This window comes from Salvelinus alpinus, chromosome 15 (assembly GCF_045679555.1).
Source record: "Salvelinus alpinus chromosome 15, SLU_Salpinus.1, whole genome shotgun sequence".
Taxonomy (NCBI): Eukaryota; Metazoa; Chordata; class Actinopteri; order Salmoniformes; family Salmonidae; genus Salvelinus; species Salvelinus alpinus.
In genome coordinates, this window is record NC_092100.1 from 9,422,803 (window position 1) to 9,448,741 (window position 25,939).

At 42.3% G+C, this 25,939-nt stretch overlaps 1 protein-coding gene across 1 annotated transcript in view; it reads right to left on the bottom strand.

The window, feature by feature from the left end:
- Positions 1–25,939, bottom strand: part of LOC139539461 (run domain Beclin-1-interacting and cysteine-rich domain-containing protein-like) — a 54,423-nt gene that overhangs the window by 5,223 nt on the left and 23,261 nt on the right. Inside the window, exons 7-21 of the mRNA XM_071342433.1 lie at positions 24,700–25,167; positions 21,116–21,163; positions 20,210–20,308; positions 17,591–17,706; positions 15,721–15,916; positions 12,480–12,584; positions 5,227–5,301; positions 3,583–3,643; positions 2,681–2,813; positions 2,396–2,541; positions 1,999–2,063; positions 1,624–1,862; positions 1,367–1,428; positions 514–667; positions 19–112 (exon numbers count right to left, since the gene is read on the bottom strand). Of these exons, the coding sequence (XP_071198534.1) occupies positions 19–112; positions 514–667; positions 1,367–1,428; positions 1,624–1,862; positions 1,999–2,063; positions 2,396–2,541; positions 2,681–2,813; positions 3,583–3,643; positions 5,227–5,301; positions 12,480–12,584; positions 15,721–15,916; positions 17,591–17,706; positions 20,210–20,308; positions 21,116–21,163; positions 24,700–25,167 (2,061 nt within the window). The remainder of the gene's footprint in view (positions 1–18; positions 113–513; positions 668–1,366; positions 1,429–1,623; positions 1,863–1,998; positions 2,064–2,395; positions 2,542–2,680; positions 2,814–3,582; positions 3,644–5,226; positions 5,302–12,479; positions 12,585–15,720; positions 15,917–17,590; positions 17,707–20,209; positions 20,309–21,115; positions 21,164–24,699; positions 25,168–25,939) is intronic.

The following is a 25,939-nucleotide window of genomic DNA, read 5'->3' on the forward strand; positions in this document are numbered from 1 at the left end:
CCAGCAGGGGGGGCTCACCTTCGCAGCACGTGCACTTGTTCAACTGGAAGGGGAAGATGATGTCTTTGTCGTTGCCGCAGAACTCACACACAAAGCCCTTGGCCTGACACAGCTGTGGGAGACAAAGACAAGGAAAGAGGGGAAATTGAGACATTGAGGGCAAGAGCCAAACACTGAGAATAAAACGTTTTCTTTTTTTAACTTTGAAAATGTCATGTTAGAACACCCACAAGTCCACTGGAACACACAGCGCAAACAGTCATTTGACACAAACAGTACTAGAGCCATCTTATAGAATGACAACTTCAGAATGTTAGTTCACAAATCACACTGGATTGGTGAAGACCAATCATGCTACTCATAAATATGTTATTGTATTTAACTGGGATAGAGTAGAAAGACAATTCAAAATGTACATCCCCATATCAAAATCAACAATGTATCTCTATTAGCGTATCTCAGAGTTAACTACAGTGACAACAGGAGTATCTGGTTCACGATAAGCATTCTCACCACACAGCCAGCCACGTGCGCAGAACCCAATTTCAGAAGCTCTCGTAGCCGGGGGGCCAGCTCTCCGTTGCGCACAGCGTTGAGGTCGCTGAGGGAGAACAGGTGCAGGTCCTCAGTCAGGTGACCAGGGAGGCTGTCGAACTGGTCCAGCACGCTGTGGGGACAAACGCAGGGACACACGTCAGGGGAACTCATACCAACAATACCATCCATACACGGTCATCTCAGAGGAGTAGCACAGGAATACTACATGTCAATGGAATGGACCGTCGCATACCAATAATACCAGTTATTGCAGAACACGCACAACTACTTTAATGACTTTTTAAATTGGCATGATAAACAAACTTAGGGATGACATGCCAGCAACAAACACTGACACGACACATCCAAGTATATCTGACCGAATTATGAAAGACAATAATTGTACTTTTGAATTACGTAAAGTCAGTGTGGAAGAGGTAAAAAAAAGTATTGCTGTCTATCAACAACGACAAGCCACCGTGGTCTGACAATCTGGATGGAAAATTACTGAGGATAGAGGATGATATTGCCACTCCTATTTCTGATATCTTCAATTTAAGCCTACTACAAAGTGTGTGCCCTCAGGCCTGGAGGGAAGCAAATGTCATTCCTGTATCTAAGAATAGTAAAGCCCCCTTTACCGGCTCAAATAGCCAACCAATCAGCCTGTTACCAACCCTTAGTTGTGGAGTAGGGGCCTGAGGGCACACAGTGTGTTGTGAAATCTGTGAATGTATTGTAACGTTTTTAAAATGGTATAAACTGCCTTCATTTTGCTAGACCCCAGGAATGCTAATGGCGATCCATAATAAATACAAATACAACTTACTCTCTAGCTAGGCGGCAGGTCTTGAAGAGGTTTTTCATGTGGAATAGTTGGACCCTCAAAACCTGAAGAATATTAGGAAAATGTACTTAGTTCACAGAATGCATTTCAAACTCATAACCATAATGCATTTTCCTTCTAGTACAGGTGAGTTACAGTAAACTGTGGTAAAGTAACTAACCAAACCTAAAATAAGATAAGCATTAAACTAACCAGCATTAAACTAACCAGGCAAGTATAACAAAATCAAGTCCTCTCACCCGGACAGTCTCCAGGGCTTTGTTCTTCTTGTAGAGGCCACTGTTGATGTCGTTGGGGTTGAACAGGGGGTCTCCTGATATCTTGCCCAGCAGGTCCCGGGCAAAGTTGCTGACATAGTACTTGCTGAAGTCCCACTTCCTCAGCACACGGCCCGGCACCACCGCCTGGGCGTTCTCATGGCAACACTGGCAGAAGTAGCGGCCCAGGTACTCACAGTAGCGCATTCGCTTGATGTAGTCTGTCCGGTGGGGGGGTTAAGAGTTTCAATGTGAGTGAGGAAGGGGGGCGGGGGTTGACACAAACTGGCCACTGTGGGATAGGGATAACATGGGTGGTTGTGCTATGGCAGCGGGTATCTTCAATGTGGTTTGTACCTGGGTCTATGCGAGTCCCGCAGCCTGCACAGCGGTAGTTTTGCTTGGCCACGACGATCTTCCTCCTGATAGAGAAAAAAAGGGGAGAGAGGCGGGTTAGTGAGAGAGACAGGCAGAAAGCAACAAAAAGACAGAACTAGAGACAAACTGACAGAGAGAGGCAGCGCGCGAGAGACGCAGAGGCATAGCGAGAGAGAGATAGCGAGAGAGAGAGCGACAGCGAGAGAGAGCGACAGCGAGAGAGAGCGACAGCGAGAGAGAGCGACAGCGAGAGAGAGCGACAGCGACAGCGAGAGCGAGCGAGACAGAGAGAGAGAGAGACAAAAAGGGGAAGGCAAACAGAATAGTGTGAAGTCAGCAACTACGTTTGTGACCCGTGTTGTGTGTGTGGACTCACTTGTGCGCGGGGTGAATGTTGAAGATGATCTGGGGTCGCGGGGGGGCCCACTCCAGGTTCCCTCTCACTCGGATCCTCAGCTTGTAGATGTCAGCATGCTCCCCGTCATCAGGAGAGATGGGCAGGGAGTCAGGGATGGGCAGGAGCTGAGGGGTAGCAGGATACAGCTCAGTTTGTGTGAGTCTATTTGTGTGTGTGTGTGTGTGTGTGTGTGTGTGTGTGTGTGTGTGTGTGTGTGTGTGTGTGTGTGTGTGTGTGTGTGTGTGTGTCTGTGTGTGTGTGTACCTTCTGTGGTGCGTCTTGCTCTGGGACCAGCCAGTCGAGCTCCGAGGCTGCAGGGAGCTGCATGCCCTCAAACTGCCTGAGCAGGCCCATGGCCACCGACTCAGCAGAGTTAGACTGGAGGAACGACGGAGAACTGAGACAGATTGATGGTAGGAATAGAGAACAAGCGTACACCAAACAGTTTAATTTTAACAATAGCCACACTATCGCAAACAGTTTAATTTTAACTAGCGCAAACAATAAAAGCATCTGCCTCTGATTTCAAAAAGGTTGCAATTTCAAATCCAGCAATAGAAAGACAAACATTTTGACTATATTAGCCCACACAGCTACAAGGACGCACTTTCATACTCGGTTTAGGACCGCATATTGGAGCTGATCGAGACACCAACTGATGTATAAAACAATCTTTCAATTATCTACAAGCACCATGAAACCTGTAACAAAAGAAATTAATTTGTCTTCGTGAAAATCAGTTTTTAGGAGCAAACTTTTTCCATGGGGTTTCTTCCTTCACAAACTCTTAAATATTTGGTCAAATTATTCATTTTGTGTATGGTTTCCTAGAAAACAAGGGTGGCTCAACTTAGCCCACTCTCCCCTACCAGGAGTCGGCAACCTTTTTCATGTGAAGTGGCAATTTATAATTTATCCTACCATTTCTACATGCCAGTTATGATTTTCATATTTGCATTACAACTAATTGTGCCCATAGATTATACACTTTTGGAGATCTTAGACAAGACTTATCCTATCAGAGGGCAAGTTGGTGCGCGCTCTTAAATTGTTTATACCTGTCAAATCCTCTCAAATCTCCAAAAGTGCATAGGGCAAAGGATCTAGAGGTCGATTTGGCATTGGGCCAACACCTTTGAGGCTAGAAGGGAGGAAGTCGTTCTTACATAGACTCTGATCTGAGGAAAGAGCGGACACTGGATGTCACACCGCGCTTTATGTCTGCATCTGAGAGAGAGAGAGAGAGAGAGAGAGATAAAGGAACCTCAACATAACAGCAGGACATATGCCCAGGCCGTGAGCAGAGCAACAGGCTCAACCCCTACTATTACACCCACCCAAGCCATATCCTGCGACCTAAGAGGTATGTATCAGATGCCCAACATGCTCTGCTCACACCTACTGTGATGGTCCGGGGCCTAAACCACACAAAAACAACACTAGACACTATGGAATACAAAGCTTTTACTATCTCATCCTGGAATATACAAGGTCTGAGGTCAGCTGCCTTTGGACTAAAGAGCAGGAACTCAAGACTTCAAAGAAACTGAAAATACAGACATTGTCATCCTACAAGAAACATGGTATAAAGGAGACGGACCCACTGGTTGCCCTCTAGGTTACAGAGAACTGGTAGTCCCCATCCACCAAACTACCAGGTGTGAAACAGGGAAGAGACTCAGGGGGAATGCTGATTTGGTATAGGGCAGACCTATCCCACTCCATTAAAATTAATCAAAACAGTAACATTTTACATCTGCCTAGACATGAATAAGGAAATTATCTCAGAAAAACAAACACCATTGTAAATGCAACCTATATTTGTGTTGATTTATTTTCCCTTTTGTACTTTAACTATTTGCACATCATTACAACACTGTATATAGACAATTACATTTGACATGTTTTTATTATTTTGGAACTTTTGTGAGTGTTAATGTTTACAGTGAATTTTTTTTATTTCACTTTTGTTTATTAATCTCTCTCACTTGCTTTGGCAATGTAAACATATGTTATCCCCATGCCATTAGAGCCTCTTAAATTTTGAGAGCGAGAGAAAGAGAGAGAGAGAGAGAGAGAGAGATCAGGCTCAGTGCTTTAAAAAGCACAACTATCAAACTAGCATCATCTGGTAAAAAAAAAAAAAAAAAAGGCATCAAACTCAGACAATCACAAAGAAAAATCACTACCTTTATATGCAAACGGACTGATCTATTAATCCGTTAGTTCGCTGCAAATTCAACAAGTGTCCTTTGTCTTATGAAAGCCTACCACGCCGCAGTATTTCTCACCAGTGCTGGAATTATCTTATCATTTATTGATAGCTACGCCCTTATAGAACACAGCTAATACGATTAGGTGGCAGTCATTTTGTTTGTAGTCCATTGTAAAGGCTCTTAACTCTAGTCTTGCACGTGTAATATCTGATGTTTATTTTAAAAGGAGATATATGTAATATAGTTGCATTGTCATTTCAGAAAACGTCAATAGATCTACAGTAATAGCGGAATGATAGTGTTTCACAATATTCACCCCCCCCCCAACAAAAAAAATAGTTTAGGTAATGAGGCAGATGATGTTGTTCCTTTCACCTTTTTATTTTACATGATGAAGTTTACCGTAGTTCCCCAGAACAGTTGAGCCAGTCACATGTTTGTTTGTATATAGCACAACGGGAGAAAGCGGGAGCTGGTGAGTTCAGCAGTGAATTTGGTTAATGAAACCTGGATTAGAGCCCAACCCTACCCTCCAAACCCATTGCTCCCTGGCCTCCTCAACCCTCCCCCCCCCGCCCCCGCCAGACCAGATACCTGAGAAGAGGGAGGCGTGCGACAGGGAGAGGCCGCTCCTAGACACCGTCATCAGGGACTGGCCCTCACAGCCATCTGAGAGACATAGATTACACTCAGCAACCAGCCCCACATATATACTATACACACCACCACATATATACTATACACTACTACACACCACCACATATAGACTATATACTACTACACACCACCACATATAGACTATATATTACTACTCACCACCACATATAGACTATATACTACTACACACCACCACATATACACTACTACACACCACCACACGTACACTACTACACACCACCACATATATACTATACACTACTACACACCACCACATATATACTATACACTACCACATATATACTATTACACACTACCACATATATACTATACACTATTACACACCACCACATATACTATACACACCACCACATATACTATACACACCACCACATATACTATACACTACTACACACCACCACATATACACTACTACACACCACCACATATACACTACTACACACCACCACATAGACTATACACTACTACACACCACCACATAGACTATACACTACTACAAACCACTACATATATACTATACACTACTACACACCACCACATATATACTATACACTACTACAAACCACTACATATATACTACTACACACCACCACATATATACTATACACTACTACATAGACTATACACTACTACATATATACTATACACTACTACATATATACTATACACTACTACACACCACCACATATATACTATACACTACCACATATATACTATTACACACTACCACATATATACTATACACTATTACACACCACCACATATACTATACTACTACACACCACCACATATACTATACACTACTACACACCACCACATATACTATACACTACTACACACCACCACATATACTATACACTACTACACACCACCACATATACTATACTACACACCACCACATATATACTATATATTACTACACACCACCACATAGACTATACACTACTACAAACCACTACATATATACTATACACTACTACACACCACCACATATATACTATACACTACTACATATATACTACTACACACCACCACATATATACTATACACTACTACATATAGACTATACACTACTACATATATACTATACACTACTACATATATACTACACACTACTACACACCACCACATATATACACAACTACACACCACCACATATATACTATATACTACTACACACCACCACATATACTATATATTACTACTCACCACCACATATAGACTATATACTACTACACACCACCACATATAGACTATATACTACTACACACCACCACATATACAGTGAGGGAAAAAAGTATTTGATCCCCTGCTGATTTTGTTCGTTTGCCCACTGACAATGAAATGATCAGTCTGTAATTTTAATGGTATGTTTATTTGAACAGTGAGAGACAGAATATCAACAAAAAAATCCAGAAAAACGCATGTCAAAAATGTTATAAATTGATTTGCATTTTAATGAGGGAAATAAGTATTTGACCCCTCTGCAAAACATGACTTAGTACTTGGTGGCAAAACCCTTGTTGGCAATCACAGAGGTCAGATGTTTCTTGTAGTTGGCCACCAGGTTTGCACACATCTCAGGAGGGATTTTGTCCCAATCCTCTTTGCAGATCTTCTTCAAGTCATTAAGATTTCGAGGCTGACGTTTGGCAACTCGAACCTTCAGCTCCCTCCACAGATTTTCTATGGGATTAAGGTCTGGAGACTGGCTAGGCCACTCCAGGACCTTAATGTGCTTTTTCTTGAGCCACTCCTTTGTTGCCTTGGCCGTGTGTTTTGGGTCATTGTCATGCTGGAATACCCATCCACGACCCATTTTCAATGCCCTGGCTGAGGGAAGGAGGTTTTCACCCAAGATTTGACGGTACATGGCCCCGTCCATCGTCCCTTTGATGCGGTGAAGTTGTCCTGTCCCCTTAGCAGAAAAACACCCCCAAAGCATAATGTTTCCACCTCCATGTTTGACGGTGGGGATGGTTTCTTGGGGTCATAGGCAGCATTCCTCCTCCTCCAAATACGGCAAGTTGAGTTGATGCCAAAGAACTCCACTTTGGTCTCGTCTGACCACAACACGTTCACCCAGTTGTCCTCTGAATCATTCAGATGTTCATTGGCAAACTTCAGACGGGTATGTATATGAGCTTTCTTGAGCAGGGGGACCTTGCGGGCGCTGCAGGATTTCAGTCCTTCACGGCGTAGTGTGTTACCAATTGTTTTCTTGGTGACTATGGTCCCAGCTGCCTTGAGATCATTGACAAGATCCTCCTGTTTAGTTCTGGGCAGATTCCTCACCATTCTCATGATCATTGCAACTCCACGAGTTGAGATCTTGCATGGAGCCCTAGGCCAAGGGAGTTTGACAGTTGTTTTTTTTTCTTCCATTTGCGAATAATCGCACCAACTGTTGTCACCTTCTCACCAAGCTGCTTGGCAATGGTCTTGTAGCCCATTCCAGCCTTGTGTAGATCTACAATCTTGTCCCTGACATCCTTGGAGAGCTCTTTGGTCTTGGCCATGGTGGAGAGTTTGGAATCTGATTGATTGATTGCTTCTGTGGACAGGTGTCTTTTATACAGGTAAGAAACTGAGATTAGGAGCACTCCCTTTAAGAGTGTGCTCCTAATCTCAGCTCGTTACCTGTATGAAAGACACCTGGGAGCCAGAAATCTTTCTGATTGAGAGGGGGTCAAATACTTATTTCCCTCATTAAAATGCAAATCAATTTATAACATTTTTGACATGCGTTTTTCTGGATATTTTTGTTGTTATTCTGTCTCTCACTGTTCAAATAAACCTACCATTAAAATTATAGACTGATCATTTCTTTGTCAGTGGGCAAACGTACAAAATCAGCAGGGGATCAAATACTTTTTTCCCTCACTGTATACTATATATTACTACTCACCACCACATATAGACTATATACTACTACACACCACCACATATAGACTATATACTACTACACACCACCACATATATACTATAAATCAAATCAAGTTTATTTTATATGGCCCTTCGTACATCAACTGATATCTCAAAGTGCTGTACAGAAACCCAGCCTAAAACCCCAAACAGCAAGCAATGCAGGTGTAGAAGCACGGTGGCTAGGAAAAACTCTACTACTCTACTATATACTACTACTCACCACCACATATAGACTATACACTACTACACACCACCACATATATAATATATACTACTACACACCACCACATGTATACTATATACTACTACACACCACCACATGTATACTATATACTACTACACACCACCACATATAGACTATATACTACTACACACCACCACACGTACACTACTACACACTACCACATATAGACTATACACTACTACACACCACCACATATATAATATATACTACTACACACCACCACATGTATACTATACACTACTACAAACCACTACATATATACTATACACTACTACATATATACTACTACACACCACCACATATATACTATACACTACTACACACCACCACATATAGACTATACACCACTACATATATACTACTACACACCACCACATATATACTACTACACACCACCACATATAGACTATACACTACTACAAACCACTACATATATACTATACACCACTACATATATACTACTACACACCACCACATATATACTACTACACACCACCACATATAGACTATATATTACTACACACCACCACATATACTATATATTACTACTCACCACCACATATAGACTATATACTACTACACACCACCACATAGACTATATACTACTACACACCACCACATATATACTATATATTACTACACACCACCACATATACAGTGGGGAGAACAAGTATTTGATACACTGCCGATTTTGCAGGTTTTCCTACTTACAAAGCATGTAGAGGTCTGTAATTTTTATCATAGGTACACTTCAACTGTGAGAGACGGAATCTAAAACAAAAATCCAGAAAATCACATTGTATGATTTTTAAATAATTAATTTGCATTTTATTGCATGACATAAGTATTTGATCACCTACCAACCAGTAAGAATTCCGGCTCTCACAGACATGTTAGTTTTTCTTTAAGAAGCCCTCCTGTTCTCCACTCATTACCTGTATTAACTGCACCTGTTTGAACTCGTTACCTGTATAAAAGACACCTGTCCACACACTCAAACAGATTCCAATCTCTCCACAATGGCCAAGACCAGAGAGCTGTGTAAGGACATCAGGGATAAAATTGTAGACCTGCACAAGGCTGGGATGGGCTACAGGACAATAGGCAAGCAGCTTGGTGAGAAGGAAACAACTGTTGGCGCAATTATTAGAAAATGGAAGAAGTTCAAGATGACGGTCAATCACCCTCGGTCTGGGGCTCCATGCAAGATTTCACCTCGTGGGGCATCAATGATCATGAGGAAGGTGAGGGATCAGCCCAGAACTACACGGCAGGACCTGGTCAATGACCTGAAGAGAGCTGGGACCACAGTCTCAAAGAAAACCATTAGTAACACACTACGCCGTCATGGATTAAAATCCTGCAGCGCACGCAAGGTCCCCCTGCTTAATCCAGTGCATGTCCAGGCCTGTCTGAAGTTTGCCAATGACCATCTGGATGATCCAGAGGAGGAATGGGAGAAGGTCATGTGGTCTGATGAGACAAAAATAGAGCTTTTTGGTCTAACTCCACTCGCCGTGTTTGGAGGAAGAAGAAGTATGAGTACAACCCCAAGAACACCATCCCAACCGTGAAGCATGGAGGTGGAAACATCATTCTTTGGGGATGCTTTTCTGCAAAGGGGACAGGACGACTGCACCGTATTGAGGGGAGGATGGATGGGGCCATGTATCGCGAGATCTTGGCCAACAACCTCCTTCCCTCAGTAAGAGCATTGAAGATGGGTCGTGGCTGGGTCTTCCAGCATGACAACGACACAAAGCACACAGCCATGGCAACTAAGGAGTGGCTCCGTAAGAAGCATCTCAAGGTCCTGGAGTGGCCTAGCCAGTCTCCAGACCTGAACCCAATAGAAAATCTTTGGAGGGAGCTGAAACTCCGTATTGCCCAGCGACAGCCCCGAAACCTGAAGGATCTGGAGAAGATCTGTAGGGAGGAGTGGGCCAAAATCCCTGCTGCAGTGTGTGCAAACCTAGTCAAGAACTACAGGAAACGTATGATCTCTGTAATTGCAAACAAAGGTTTCTGTACCAAATATTAAGTTCTGCTTTTCTGATGTATCAAATACTTATGTCATGCAATAAAATGCAAATTAATTACTTAAAAATCATACAATGTGATTTTCTGGATTTTTGTTTTAGATTCCGTCTCTCATAGTTGAAGTATACCTATGATAAAAATTACAGACCTCTACATGCTTTGTAAGTAGGAAAACCTGCAAAATCGGCAGTGTATCAAATACTTGTTCTCCCCACTGTATACTATATACTACTACACACCACCAGCCCCACATATACACTACCGTTCAAGTTTGGGGTCACTTAGAAATGTCCTTGTTTGAAAAGAAAAGCCTGTGTAGATATTCCAAATCTGTTTCTTTTTTAATCATCCGTTTCCAGTTACAATAGTCATTTACAACATTAACAATGTCTACACTGTGTTTCTGATCAATTTTATGTTATTTTAATGGACAATTTTGTTTAGCTTTTCTTTCAAAAACAAGGAAATTTCAGTGACGCAAACTTTTGAATGATAGTGTATTTTAATAGCACACACCACTACCTATATACTACTACACACCCCCACATATATACTATATACTAGCACACACCCCCACATATATACTATATACTAGCACACACCACTACCTATATACTACTACACACCCCCACATATATACTATATACTAGCACACACCACTACCTATATACTACTACACACCCCCACATATATACTATCACACACCACTACCTATATACTACTACACACCCCCACATATATACACTATATCCCATACACTACCCACAAGGTAGTACTTTCTATACCCCTCACACAGATAAAGGACATGGGAACACACACTAAAGCCCACCCAACCATGCCGATAGTCAGCACAGCAATGTTAGGTAAAACGTGTATTCATATGTTAGCCCACAAACCCAATAGTTAAGACTGGTACAGTATCTTAGCAGCTGGATCCACAGAACTTAACACATCCTCTACTCTTTTTATTCAAATAAGTCTGTGCATGTAGGTTAAAAACACCCACCCCTTTTCGGGAAGCCACAGTTTTGACTACCAGTTTGTGCCAATTAACCTTACATGAACCTGCCTTCAATGCTTTTATATGCTCTTATCATAGATAATAAAAGATTTATAACTTTTACAAAACACACACACACCAATCTATCTTTCCCTAACAGTCCAGAGAGCAATGTTAACGACTGCCAGTAAAAATGTGACACCTGACGATGAGGTCGTAAATGATATGGGACACAGGACGATGAGGTCGTGAATGATATGGGACACAGGGCGATGAGGTCGTGAATGATATGGGACACATGACGATGAGGTCGTGAATGATATGAGACACATGACGATGAGGTCGTGAATGATATGGGACACAGGGCGATGAGGTCATGAATGATATGGGACACAGGACAATGAGGTCGTGAATGATATGGGACACATGACGATGAGGTCGTGAATGATATGGGACACAGGGCGATGAGGCCGTGAATGATATGAGACACAGGGCGATGAGGTCGTGAATGATATGAGACACAGGGCGATGAGGTCGTGAATGATATGAGACACATGACGATGAGGTCGTGAATGATATGGGACACAGGGCGATGAGGTCATGAATGATATGGGACACAGGACAATGAGGTCGTGAATGATATGGGACACATGACGATGAGGTCGTGAATGATATGGGACACAGGGCGATGAGGCCGTGAATGATATGAGACACAGGGCGATGAGGTCGTGAATGATATGAGACACAGGACAATGAGGTCGTGAATGATATGGGACACAGGACAATAAGGTCGTGAATGATATGGGACACAGGACGATGAGGTTGTGAATGATATGAGACACATGACGATGAGGTCGTGAATGATATGAGACACATGACGATGAGGTCGTGAATGATATGAGATAGTAACAGAAATGCATGAAGCATGCATTTAATGTCTCCCCTCCCTCGCTCTACCTTTCAGCTCGCACTCCTCCACCTCCTCGGCCGAACCAGAGTTGGACAGGTGAAAGGAATCCTGGGAGCTCCTGCGGGAGCATCCACTGTCTGTTGAATGGAACACTGAAAGAGGGAGGGGGGGGAAGAGAGCCAGATGGTTAAAACGAATACCAGCAAAATGATGACATGGGGACTAAGCCCAAAATGGAGGAGTTGTATGGGTGTCAGAATATGTGAGCGAAGATGAGCAGTTGGAAATGCCGGTGCTTACGCACAGCGCCGAGGAGAATTATTATTTATTAAATAACTGCTGCTCCAAATTCACTCCATTCACTAAAAATCACAATTTAACCAACATCCATCTATTTTTGTGACTACCTGAACCTATCATTTCATTTTATAAGTATTGAAACCAAACGATATGGATTTGAATGAAAAGTATTTGAATAAGCCTAAGAAGGAACGAAAATGAATTTCAGCTATATTATTTCAATTATTTCAAGGCTATATATAGCCTAGAAAGAAATACATTGTGAAGCATTTGCGAGTGCCACACAATAGGCTGTTAGGGACATAAAGCGCTCAGCATTTAAACAACATTTCATTGTATTAAATCATTATAGTCTATACATTTTGCGTGTACAGCGCATTTGGAAAGTATACAGACCCCTTGACTTTTTCCACATTTTGTGACGTTACAGCCTTATTCGAAAATGGATTCAATAGTTTTTTCCCCCTCATCAATTTACATACAATACCGCATTATGACAAAGCAAAAACAGGTTTGATTTTTTTGTGCACATTTATTTAAAAAAAAAATGTTTTTTACATTTACGTAAGTATTCAGACCCTTTACTCAGTACTTTGTTGAAGCACCTTTGGCATTGATTACAGCCTCGAGTCTTCTTGGGTATGACGCTACAAGCTTGGTACACCTGTATTTGGAGAGTTTCTCCCATTCTTATCTGCAGAGCCTCTCAAGCTCTGTCAGGTTGGATTGGGAGCATCGCTGCACAGCTATTTTCAAGTCTCTCCAGAGATATTTGATCAGGTTCAAGTCCGGGCTGTGGCTGGGCCACTCAAGGACATTGAGACTTGTCCCGAACCCACTGTTGCGTTGTCTTGGCTGTGTGCTTAGGGTCGTTGTCCTGTTGGAAGGTGAACCTTCACCCCCAGTCTGAGGTCCTGAGCAGGTTTTCATCAAGGATCTCTCTGTACTTTGCTCCGTTCAGCTATCCCTCAATCCTGACTAGTCTCCCAGTCCCTGCCGCTGAAAAACATCCCCACATCATAATGCTGCCACCACCATGCTTCATCGTAGGGATGGTGCCAGGTTTCCTTCAGACGTGACGCTTGGCATTCAGGCCAAAAAGCACAATCTTGGTTTCATCAGACCAGAGAATCATGTTTCTCATGGCCTGAGAGTCCTTTAGGTGCCTTTTGGCAAACTCCAAGTGGGCTGTCATGTGCCTTTTACTGAGGAGTAGCTTCTGTCTGGCCACTCTACCACAAAGGCCTGATTTGTGGAGTGCTGCAGAGATGGTTGTCCTTCTGGAAGGTTCTCCCATCTCCATAGAGGAACTCTGGAGCTCTGTCAGAGTGATCATCAGGTTCTTGGTCACCTCCCTGACCAAGGCACTTCTCCCTTGATGGCGCAGTTTGGCCGGTAGGCCAGGTCTAGGAAGACTCTTGGTGGTTCCAAACTTTATCCATTTAAGAATGATGGAGGCCACTGTGTTCTTGGGGACCTTCAATGCTGCAGACATTTTTTGGTACCCTTCCCCAGATCTGGGCTACGACACAATCCTGTCTCGGAGCTCTACGGACAATTCCTTTGACCTCATGGCTTGGTTTTTGCTCTGACATGCACTGTCAACTGTGGGAACTTATATAGACAGGTGTGTGCCTTTACAAATAACGTCCAATCAGTTGAATTTACCAGAGGTGGACTAAAATCAAGTTGTAGAAACATCAAGTATGATCAATAGAAACAGGATGCACCGGAGTCTCATAGCAAAGGATGTAAAAACTTATGCAAATATGGTATGTTATGTATTTTTTATACTTTTGTAATTATGGGGTATTGTGTGTGTAGATTGATGAGGACAAAATGGTATTTCATCCATTTTAGAATAAGGCTGTAATGTAACAAAATGTGGAAAAAGTCAAGGTCTGAAAACTTTCCGAATGCACTGTAGGCTGTGACTTAGAAATACAAATTATATTTTTCTACAAGTAGGCCTAAAAGGTTTTTAGGCAAAATAACCCAATCAAAATGGAAAGCTCCTTGAACTTGGTAATATGCCATGCCTAATGGCCTATTGTATAGATAATATAACAAAAATGAACAAAACATTTAAGAGATCTGATTTGTAGTTTATAAATACGTTGCTACAATGACACACTTCATTCCTGTCCGATAGCATGTGCATGTAGGAAGTACACCATCCTGCTTTCAGGATACATGTATTTTCAGAATCCACAATGGCTCTTTAGTTGTGGACACATCACCGCACTCCATCTCTTGCACTATTTTTTTATCAGTTTCTATATGAAAATATTTAGTGAACTCCATGACAGTAACTAAAGCAAAAGGCTATAGCAGCACACAAGTGGATTACAAATGCATTTGTTTCTAAATTCCCGCGAGAGAGAACCGGTTAATAATGTGATTGGATGTTAATTATTTGACTAGGCTAGCTGTATTTGACATTGTGTTGTTATTTAGATGGTTTCATTTGATTTTTGGCAGTGAAACGAGGCTACTCAGGCGAGAGAAAAAAACATCACCCAAATGTATAGCCCCGTTGGAAAATCTAAATGGCCTGTTTGAAAATGTATATCACATTTGTGCATAGCCCCGACTGCATACCCATACCCCAGTTTGTGGAATTACCATCCTAGAGCACAATGGGGAGAGGGAGTGAGAGTGGCTCGATCAAACAGCAGCAGACAGCAAAACAGGGACAGGCAGATACTTTCATAGCAGGAATCAACATAATGCATAGGCTATTAACTGTTGACCAAATTAAATGGTTCTAGAACAATCTACAGGAACGTTGTGTAGCAAAAATCACTGAAAATTACAGACTTAAGCAAAATGCTTCAGTAAGAGAAAGGTGTGGGTAATTTTCAGTTCATCGTCCCAGCTCTAGTGTGTGTGTGTGTGTGTGTGTGTGTGTGTGTGTGTGTGTGTGTGTGTGTGTGTGTGTGTGTGTGTGTGTGTGTGTGCACGTCTGGCCCATGTGTAAGCTCTTACAGCGCTGTGAGGGTGGTAGGCGTGTCCGCTGGATCTGGTGTCTACGTAGCCGGATCTTCTGTTTGAGCTGCTGGATCTCTGAGTCACTGTCGTCACCCTCCTCCTCGTCCTCCACCACCACCCGCCGCCGCAGGTTGCACTTCATCAGCTCGATGGCGGCGATCAGAGACTCCGAGATGCTGAAGTGGGCATTCTCCTGGAATGAGATACAACAAGGCCTCACTCCTCCGGCCATCTGCAACACTTTCAGTATGGACACTCCCTTCTGCCCTAACTTCAAGTTATGACTGATTTAACACAGTTGGGGAGGTGCGCATAAAAAAAAATGTATTTAACCTTTATTTATACAGATATTTCTCATTGAGATAACATCTCTTTTCCAAGAGAGACCTGGTCCAATAGCAGCAGGGGGAACAACGTTTTAGACAAAACAACTTACGTACACTAACACAACATTAAACAAAACTATAAACAAACATACAGTACAACAATTACATATTACATTAAAAAAACACGAAAGTCTTGACTAAAAAACAGCTGTCCTAAAGACAATTACACTCTATTATATATACATCGATCAAGTGTTTAAACTCCACCAACGACACTAGATCATCAAATTTTTAAATGTTCAGGAGAGAATTCCAGGACCACGGAGCTGAGTAACTAGAACTATTTCTACCATGACCTGTTCTAATTTTTGGTACTGTTAGCAAATCAGAATGGGACCATAATTGATATCTATTTACCGACCTGATTAAAGAACAGCGATAAAATTGCATTTTACCCAATATGGTCTTATAAATCAGGGTATACCAGTGTTTAAGCCTATGCAAGGTCAATGACCACCAGCCAACATCGCTGTAGAGATCACAATGTGTTAGACGTTTTTGATTGGTAGTGAACCCGAGGGCTGGGTGATACACTGAATCAAGTCTTCTCAGGGTAGTGGTTGAGGCCTGCATGGCCTGCATATTTGAGCTTTGTTATATGTCATCACTAAAATCTAAAACCGCCAGTAATGTACATCGTACCAGCTCCTTCCTGGCCTCCAAAGAAAAACAAGCCTTATGCCGGTAATAAAAACCTATTCTCAGCTTGAGCTTCCTTATCAAGTTCTCTACATGAACAGTGAAGCTCAGCTTATCATCAACCCACACACCCAAATATTTGTACACTTTAACTTGCTCTATAGTATGTCCAGCCAATGTAGCAATGACATGATTAGTAACATACCATGAAAATACCATGCATTTTGTTTTACCCGAATTTAGAACCAGCTTTAAATCATACAGATTCTGTTGTATGATGTTAAATGCTCTTTGAGCATTTCCAAAAGCTAAAGATAAACTACTACCACTTGAATAAAGAACACTATCTGCATAAAAATGAACATCTGCTGTTTTAACAAAATCCCCAATGTTGTTGATATACAAAATTAACAAATTAAGAGACCATAAGGACATTATATTTTGCTATAATAGCTCAATTTATCAGTCTAATTGTTTTGTTGTTGACATGTGTAAAGGGGCATCCGTTAAACATGAAATAAAATCGTATTAGATCATTTATTTCATCAAAGAAACTATCCTCCTTGCCAACCAGTGCCTTATTTCGACCATGTTGCTTATCTTATCAGACAAGTTAGCAGCGGAGGCAGGTTATAACGTTGTCCCTATTCTGTAACCCTCTGTCTTAAGTGTGGACTAATACATCGCCTTTAAAAGGAGTGTTCTAGGGTGAGCAATTAAATGTGTGGGGAGGAGTGTACGAATGAAGACTTCGGGAGAATTGGAACGTTTGAACGTTAGATTTCTAATCACTCAGAGGTCAAGGGTCAGAAGCGGGTTTATGAACCCTCCCCAAGGCTCACCTTCTCCAGGTCAGCACAGCTGCCGAAGTCCTGCTCTGACAGGTAGCTGATGAGGCTCTGTCCCTCCAAAGGCTTCCGGAACATGCAGTCTGGAACACTGCTGTACTGGGAGCCGTCTGCGTAGACCACACACACACACAGCAAGACACACACAGACAAAGAGAGAGAGACACACAAGCCACACTCTGTTTAAACTTGAAGGTGCTGGCGTAAGACCCCTCCTTGCCTTATTCCACATGTTGTTGTGTTACAGCCTGAATCACCCAGGTGAAAACTGTTTGTTTTTTTATGTTTGCAAATATATTGAAAATAAAATACAGAAATCTTTCATTTACATAAGTATTCACACCTGAGTCAATACTTTGTAGAAAACACCTTTGGTAGTGATTACAGCTGTGAGTCTTTCTGGGTAAGTCTCTAAGAGCTTTCCACACCTGGATTACACAATATTTGCACTTTTTTTTTTTTTATTCTTCAAGCTCGATCAAGTTGGTTGTTGATCATTGCATGACAGCCATTTGCAAATCTTGCCATAGATTTTCATGCCGATTTAAGTCAAAACTGAAACTCGGCCACTCCGCAACAATCAATGTCATCTTGGTAAGCAACTCCAGTGCATATTTGACCTTGTGTTTTAGCTTATTGTCCTGCTGAAAGGTGAATTCGTCTCCCAGTGTCTGTTGGACAGCAGACAACCAGTTTCTCCTCTAGGATTTGCGCTGTGCTTAGCTCTATTCCGTTTATTTTCATTCAACAAAAAAATAACTCCCTAGTCCTTGATAAGTGTAACTTGATGCCAAGATGCCATCTCAAGATGCCATCTATTTTGTGAAGTGCACCAGTCCCTCCTGCAGCAAAGCACCCCCACAACATGATGCTGCCACCCCCGTGCTTCACGTTTGGAATGGTGTTCTTCGACTTGCAAGCCTCCCCCTTTTTCCTCCAAACATAACGATGGTCATTATGGCCAAACAGTTCTATTTTTGTTTCATCAGACCAGAGGACATTTCTCCAAAAAGTACAACCTTTGTCCCCATGTGCAGTTGCAAACCGTAGTCTGGCATTTTTCTGGTGGTTTTGGAGCAGTGGCTTCTTCCTTGCCGAGCGGCCTTTCAGGTTATGTCGATATAGGACTCGTTTTACTGTGGATATAGATACTTTTGTACCCGTAAGCATATTCACAATCCTTTGCTGCTGTTCTGGGATTGATTTGCACTTTTCGCACCAATGTACGTTCATCTCTAGGAGACAGAACGCGTCTCCTTCCTGAGCGGTATGACGGCTGCGTGTTCCCACGGCGTTTATACTTGCGTACTATTGTTTGTACAGATGAACGTGGTACCTTCAGGCGTTTGGAAATTGCTCCCAAGGATGAACCAGACTTGTGGAGGTCTACAATTGTTTTTCTGAAGTCTTGGCTGATTTCTTTTGATTTTCCCATGATGTCAAGCAAAGAGGCACTGAGTTTGAAGTTAGGCCTTGAAATACATCCATAGGTCCACCTCCAATTGACTCAAATGATGTCAATTAGCCGATCAGAAGCTTCTAAAGCCATGACATCATTTTCTGAAATTTTCCAAGCTGTTTAAAGGCACAGTCAACTTAGTGTATGTAAACTTCTGACCAACTGGAATTGTGATACAGTGAATTGTAAGTGAAATAATCTGTCTGTAAACAATTGTTGAAAAAATTACTTGTGTCATGCACAAAGTAGATGTCCTAACCGACTTGCCAAAACTATAGTTTGTTAACAAGAAATTTGTGGAGTGGTTGAAAAACAAGTTTTAATGACTCCAACCTAAGTGTATGTAAACTTCTGAATTCAACTGTAGGTAGTTTTAGTGTTAGAACCAGTCTACTCACTAGACAGATAGGTAGTTATAATGTTTGAACCAGTCTACTCACTAGACAGCTAGGTAGTTATAATGTTTGAACCAGTCTACTCACTAGACAGCTAGGTAGTTATAATGTTTGAACCAGTCTACTCACTAGACAGCTAGGTAGTTATAGTGTTTGAACCAGTCTACTCACTAGACAGCTAGGTAGTTATGATGTTTGAACCAGTCTACTCACTAGACAGCTAGGTAGTTATAATGTTTGAACCAGTCTACCCACTAGACAGCTAGGTAGTTATAGTGTTTGAACCAGTCTACTCACTAGACAGCTAGGTAGTTATAATGTTTGAACCAGTCTACTCACTAGACAGCTAGGTAGTTATAATGTTTGAACCAGTCTACTCACTAGACAGCTAGGTAGTTATAATGTTTGAACCAGTCTACTCACTAGACAGCTAGGTAGTTATGATGTTTGAACCAGTCTACTCACTAGACAGCTAGGTAGTTATAATGTTTGAACCAGTCTACTCACTAGACAGCTAGGTAGTTATAATGTTTGAACCAGTCTACTCACTAGACAGCTAGGTAGTTATAGTGTTTGAACCAGTCTACTCACTAGACAGCTAGGTAGTTATAGTGTTTGAACCAGTCTACTCACTAGACAGCTAGGTAGTTATAGTGTTTGAACCAGTCTACTCACTAGACAGCTAGGTAGATATAATGTTTGAACCAGTCTACTCACTAGACAGCTAGGTAGTTATAATGTTTCAACCAGTCTACTCACTAGACTCCATATAGAGGGAACTGGGTGTACTGGCATCACTGCTGCCGAGGGAGAAAGGGCTGTAGTCCTCCAAACGACAGTCCTCCGCAACCAAGGATTCTGACACACAGAACACACAGCTGACGTTAGATTGACACACAGAACGGACACTAGTTTAGTGTCCTATCATCAAGTGCCAACATATAGCCTGTTTACCTGACTGGTTCTGTATTCAACATTTGTGTTAAATTTAGCTAACAGACTGGTAAACTGATCGATTGTGTCAGTAAATAGGGATTTCAACTTGACCTTCCATTTTGAGACATGCTCAGTTAGACACCCACAAAGGATATATCGAAAGTAAATGTATCGAAACATCAATGTTTTGTTGTCAGCTAGGTAAATGACATCACAGGGTAATAAATCCATCAAATATCAAGTCTTAAACATTGACATTTCCGTGCATGTGGTTTACTCTGTAAATCCAGGGCAAATATTGTGATGATACACTTTTGTACAATACATTTTTTGACAGTGATTCTGGCCAAATTCTTAACTAATAAATGTCAAGTTATACTGGCCACAGAAAGCAATAACAGAGAAAAGGAAACAGTCGTAAACAATTGATAGTAAAATTATGATGCATTCGATGAATGACCAAAACCATCAAAACATCACAATGTAATAAAAGTAAGGTGCATTTAAACACCAACCAACACAATGAACGAATGTGGCAAGCTGTTTCGGCCTAGCGTCTCGATCTTAGTTTGACCAAAACAACCACCAAAACAGCAACCAAGAAAACAACTGCACAAATGAAGAACCAGAGGCAAGGCCAGATGAGCGGGGAAGAAGGAAAAATAGCATGCGGAGAGCAGGGAAAGGGAGAGAGGAAGTGACGGAGCGCAGAAGAACTGCACTGCCAACCTGCTACAGGATCCTCTATTATAACGCTGATTTTCCTGTGGACCCCTCCTCCACGCAGACAGACAACAAGGAAGAGAGACAGGGAGAGAGAGAAAAGATTACCACAAAGCAGAGAGAGAGAGAAGCTCATCTCTTGGCAGTAGTACCTGTAGATAAAACAAAATCTACAACAATAAAATGATCACCGACATCAACCCAAAGTCTCTTAGAGCATTCACAGTCAGCCCCCTGACGGCCCTATCAGATCAGTCAGCTCCCTGACGGCCCTATCAGATCACAGTCAGCTCCCTGACGGCCCTATCAGATCACAGTCAGCCCCCTGACGGCCCTATCAGATCAGTCAGCTCCCTGACGGCCCTATCAGATCAGTCAGCTCCCTGACGGCCCTATCAGATCAGTCAGCTCCCTGACGGCCCTATCAGATCAGTCAGCTCCCTGACGGCCCTATCAGATCAGTCAGCTCCCTGACGGCCCTATCAGATCAGTCAGCTCCCTGGCGGCCCTATCAGATCAGTCAGCTCCCTGGCGGCCCTATCAGATCAGTCAGCTCCCTGGCGGCCCTAACTTCCTGGAACAAAATGTTTTCCTGCAATATCCAATTTAAATTCCGGCGGAAAACGTAAGACAACTAAAGAGAAATGGTTTGATGAAGAATGTAAAAAAAAACAAAAGAAAGAAAATGAGAAAACTATCCTACCCCAAAAAACACAGAACCATAAAACCTTAGTTTACACCTTCACTATGGTAAAACAATACAGAAATACACTAAGAAAAAAGAAGGAACAGCATGACAGAAAACATCTCATTGTGATTGGAAAATCCATAGAATCGAATCACTTCTGGGTAATTTAGAACACAAACACGAAGAGCTATTTATACAAAATGAAGGTGTATTGGATAAACCACTTCTCCAATCGTTTCAGCCATATAACAAACAGTCAAAACATATACCTGATCATTTACTAAATGATCAGCTATTAAAGACTGGATCAGCTATTAAAGATTGGATGAGCTACAGGACCAAATTACAAACCCTTCAAAGGGCCTGTGGTGTTGATGGTAAAACTAAACTAAATTATAAGATATATAGACCACAAATTCAAATTGGCTATAATTAAAACTTGGCTATAATTAAAACTCTTCAACATTACCCTCAGCTCTGGCATCTTGCCTAATATTTGGAACCAAGGCCTGATCACCCCAATCCACAAAAGTAGAAAAATTTGACCCCAATAATTACCGTGTAATATGCACCAGCAGCAATCAAGAGAAATAAATACTCTGCAGTATTATCAACAGCAGACTCCACATTTCCTCAGCAAAAACAATGTCCTGCGCAAATGTCAAATTGGCTTTCTATCACATACACCCTGCACACCCTTATTGACGAAATAACAAAACAAAAGCAATGTCTTTTCATGCTTTGATGATTTCAAAAAAGCTTTTGACTCATAGGGTCTGCTATACAAATTAATGGAAAGTGGTGTTGGTGGAAAAACATTATAAAATCAATGTATACAATATCAATGTACACAATGTACCCAAAATCAATGTACACAAAGAACAAGTGTACAGTTAAAATGTGCAATAAACACACAGATTTCTTTCCTCAGGGCCGTGGAGTGAGGCAGGGATGCAGCTTGAGCCCCACCATCGTCAACATGTATATCCATGAATTGGCGAGGGCATTAGAACAGTCTGCATCACCCGGCCTCACACTGCTAGACTCCGAAATCAAATGTCTACTGTTTGCAGACTACCTGGTACTTCTGTCCCCAAACAAGGAGAGCCTACAGCAGCACCTAGATATTCTGCACAGATTCTGTCAGACCTGGGCCCTGACATTAAATCTCAGTAAGACAAAAATAATGATGTTCCAAAAAAGGTCCAGTAGCCAAGCCAACAAATACAATTTTATCTAGACACCATTGCCCTAGAGCACACAAAAAACTATACATACCTCTGCCTAAACATCAGCACCAAAAGGTAACGTCCACAAGGCTGTGAACGACCTGAGAGACAAAGACAAGGGCCTTCTATGCCATCAAAAGGAACATTAAACTCAACATAGCAATTAGGATCTGGCAAAAAAGAAAAAGACTTGAATCAGTTATGGAACCCATTGCCCTCTATGATTGTGAGGTCTAGGGTCCACTCACCAACCAAGAACTCACAAAATGGGACAAATACCAAATTGAGACTCAGAATTCTGCAAAAAATCTATTGTGTGCAATGCAAACCCCAAACAATACATGCAGAGCAGTATAAGGACTATGCCCACTAGTTATCAACATCCCCAAAAAAGCTGTTCAATTCTACAACTACCAAAAAAGAAGCAATGCCCACACATTCCACCACAAAGCCCTCACCTACAGAGATGAACCTAGAGAAGTGTCTCCTCAACCAGCTGGTTCTGGGGCTCTGTTCACAAACGGACCCCACAGAGCCCCAGAACAGAAACCCATTTAGACCCAACCAAATCATGAGAAAGCAAAAAGATCCTTATTTCCCACGTGTCAAGTAATTAACAAAAAAACCGAGCAAACTAGAATGCTATTTGGCCCTAAACAGAGAGTACACAGTGGCAGAATACCTGACCACTGTGACTGACCCAAAATTAAGAAAATATTTGACTGTGTACAGAGCCTTTGCCTATGTGCACACTGCCCACAAAATGAGATGGAAACTGAGCTGCACTACCTAACCTCCTGCCATATGTATGAGCACAGAGACACATATTTCCCACAGATCACACAGACCCAAAGAATTTGAAAACAAATCAAACATTGATAACCTCCCATATCTGTTAGGTGAAATACCGCAAGCGTGCCATCACAGCAGAAAGGTGTGTGGCCCGTTGCCATGAGAAAAGGGCAACCAGTGGAACACAAACAACATTGTATATACCACCTATATCTTTCTGCTTATTTATTTTCCCTTTTGTACTTCAACTGCTTGCACATTGTTACAACACTGTACAAAGCCAATAATATAACATTTGAAATGTCTATTATATTGTTATATATATATATAAGAATATAATAGACATTTCAAATGTTATATTATATATATATATATATATTCCCCTTGTTCATTTCCAATTTCTTTATTGCCTATTCGATTTACTTTCGTAATGTAAACATATGTTCCAATGCCAATAAAGCCTGTTGATTTGAATTGAGAGGAGAGCGGTTAGCAGTGTGAAAATAGAGGAAGAGGGTAAAGTAAAGTTGTTTTAGAAGCAGTGGCACTGTGGTAACTGAGCATCAGAGAGACAGGTAGTTTTAGAAGCAGTGGTACTGTGGTAACATCAGAGAGACAAGAAATGTGCAGGATGTGATCCACACCATCCAGGCATGCAGACCCTCTCTCTGCAGCATAGACATACTCTTATACAAACACTGGTCTTATACACATTCAGCTGCTGCAATGCAAACACATCGGAATTACTTTTTTTGACATTTCAATTCACACCAAAACACGCATACATAAAAGACACTTACAGGCTTGCTCTCACGCTCAGAAAACAAACCCTAGCCTCTCACCTGCTGCACACACACACACACACACACACACACGCTCACCATGTCTATGTTTGCTGTTGATCCCTGTGTCGGACATTGAGCGGACGTGCCCTCTGCTGCCCCCCCGACCCGGCTCCCTCTGACCCTCCGAGAAGGATGACCTTCGAGGTGTGGGAGGTGGGACCGAAGCCAAGGAACTCCTTCCAGGGGACTGGACCTGAATCTCACCATCCGATTCGCCACCGCAAGGCTCGCCACCGGGGGTGGAGCTTTGGGAGTCGCGGCGATTGCCACGATGCCCCAGGTTACCGATAGCCAGATACTCGGGGCCGTCGTCGTAGTCGCCCTCGCCAGAGTCTAGGGCGTCGGAGTGGGCAGGGCATGGGGAGGCGGGCTCTGCCAGGGTGATGGAGGGGACCACCACTGAGGGACCGGGAGGGGGGCTCATGCCCCTTTCGCCATCTCCCTCGGACCCCGGACCCACGCACCCCCAGGGGGCTCCCGAGGCCCTAGCAGATGGAGTGGAGTCTAGAAGGGAAACAAGAACAGTATATCAGAGTTAGAAATATAACTATATACAGTGCCTTTGGAAAGGATTCAGACCCCTTGACTTTTTCCACAGTTAGTTACGTTACAGCCTTATTCTAAAATGGATTACATTGTTTTTATCCCCCCTTTCAACCTACACTATACACTATAAAAAATAAAATAAAAATTACTGAAATATCACATAAGTATTTAGGCCCTTAACTCAGTACTTTGTTGAAGCACCTTTGCTACCCATTTTATCCTGGAGTATTCTTGGGTATGACACTACAAGCTTGGCACACCTGTATTTGGGGAGTTTCTCCCATTGTTCTCCGCAGATCCTCTCAAACTCTGTCAGGTTGGATAGAGAGCGTTGCTGCACAGCTATTTTCAGGTCTCTCCAGAGATGTTTGATCCGGTTCAAGTCCGGGCTCTGGCTGGGCCACTCAAGGACGTTCAGAGACTTGTCTTGAAGCCACTCCTGCGTTGTCTTTGCTGTGTGCTTAGGGTTGTTGTCCTGTTGGAAGGTGAACATTTGCCCCAGTCTGAGATCCTGGGCGCTCTGGAGCAGGTTTTCATCAATGATCTCTCTGTACTTTGCTCCGTTCATCTTTCCCTCGATCCTGACTAGTCTCCCAGTCCCTGCCGCTGAAAAACAGCCCCACATCATGATGCTGCCACGACCATGATCACCGTAGGGATGGTGCCAGGTTTCCGTCAGACGTTTCGCTTGGCATTCAGGCCAAAGAGTTCAATCTTGGTTTCATCAGAC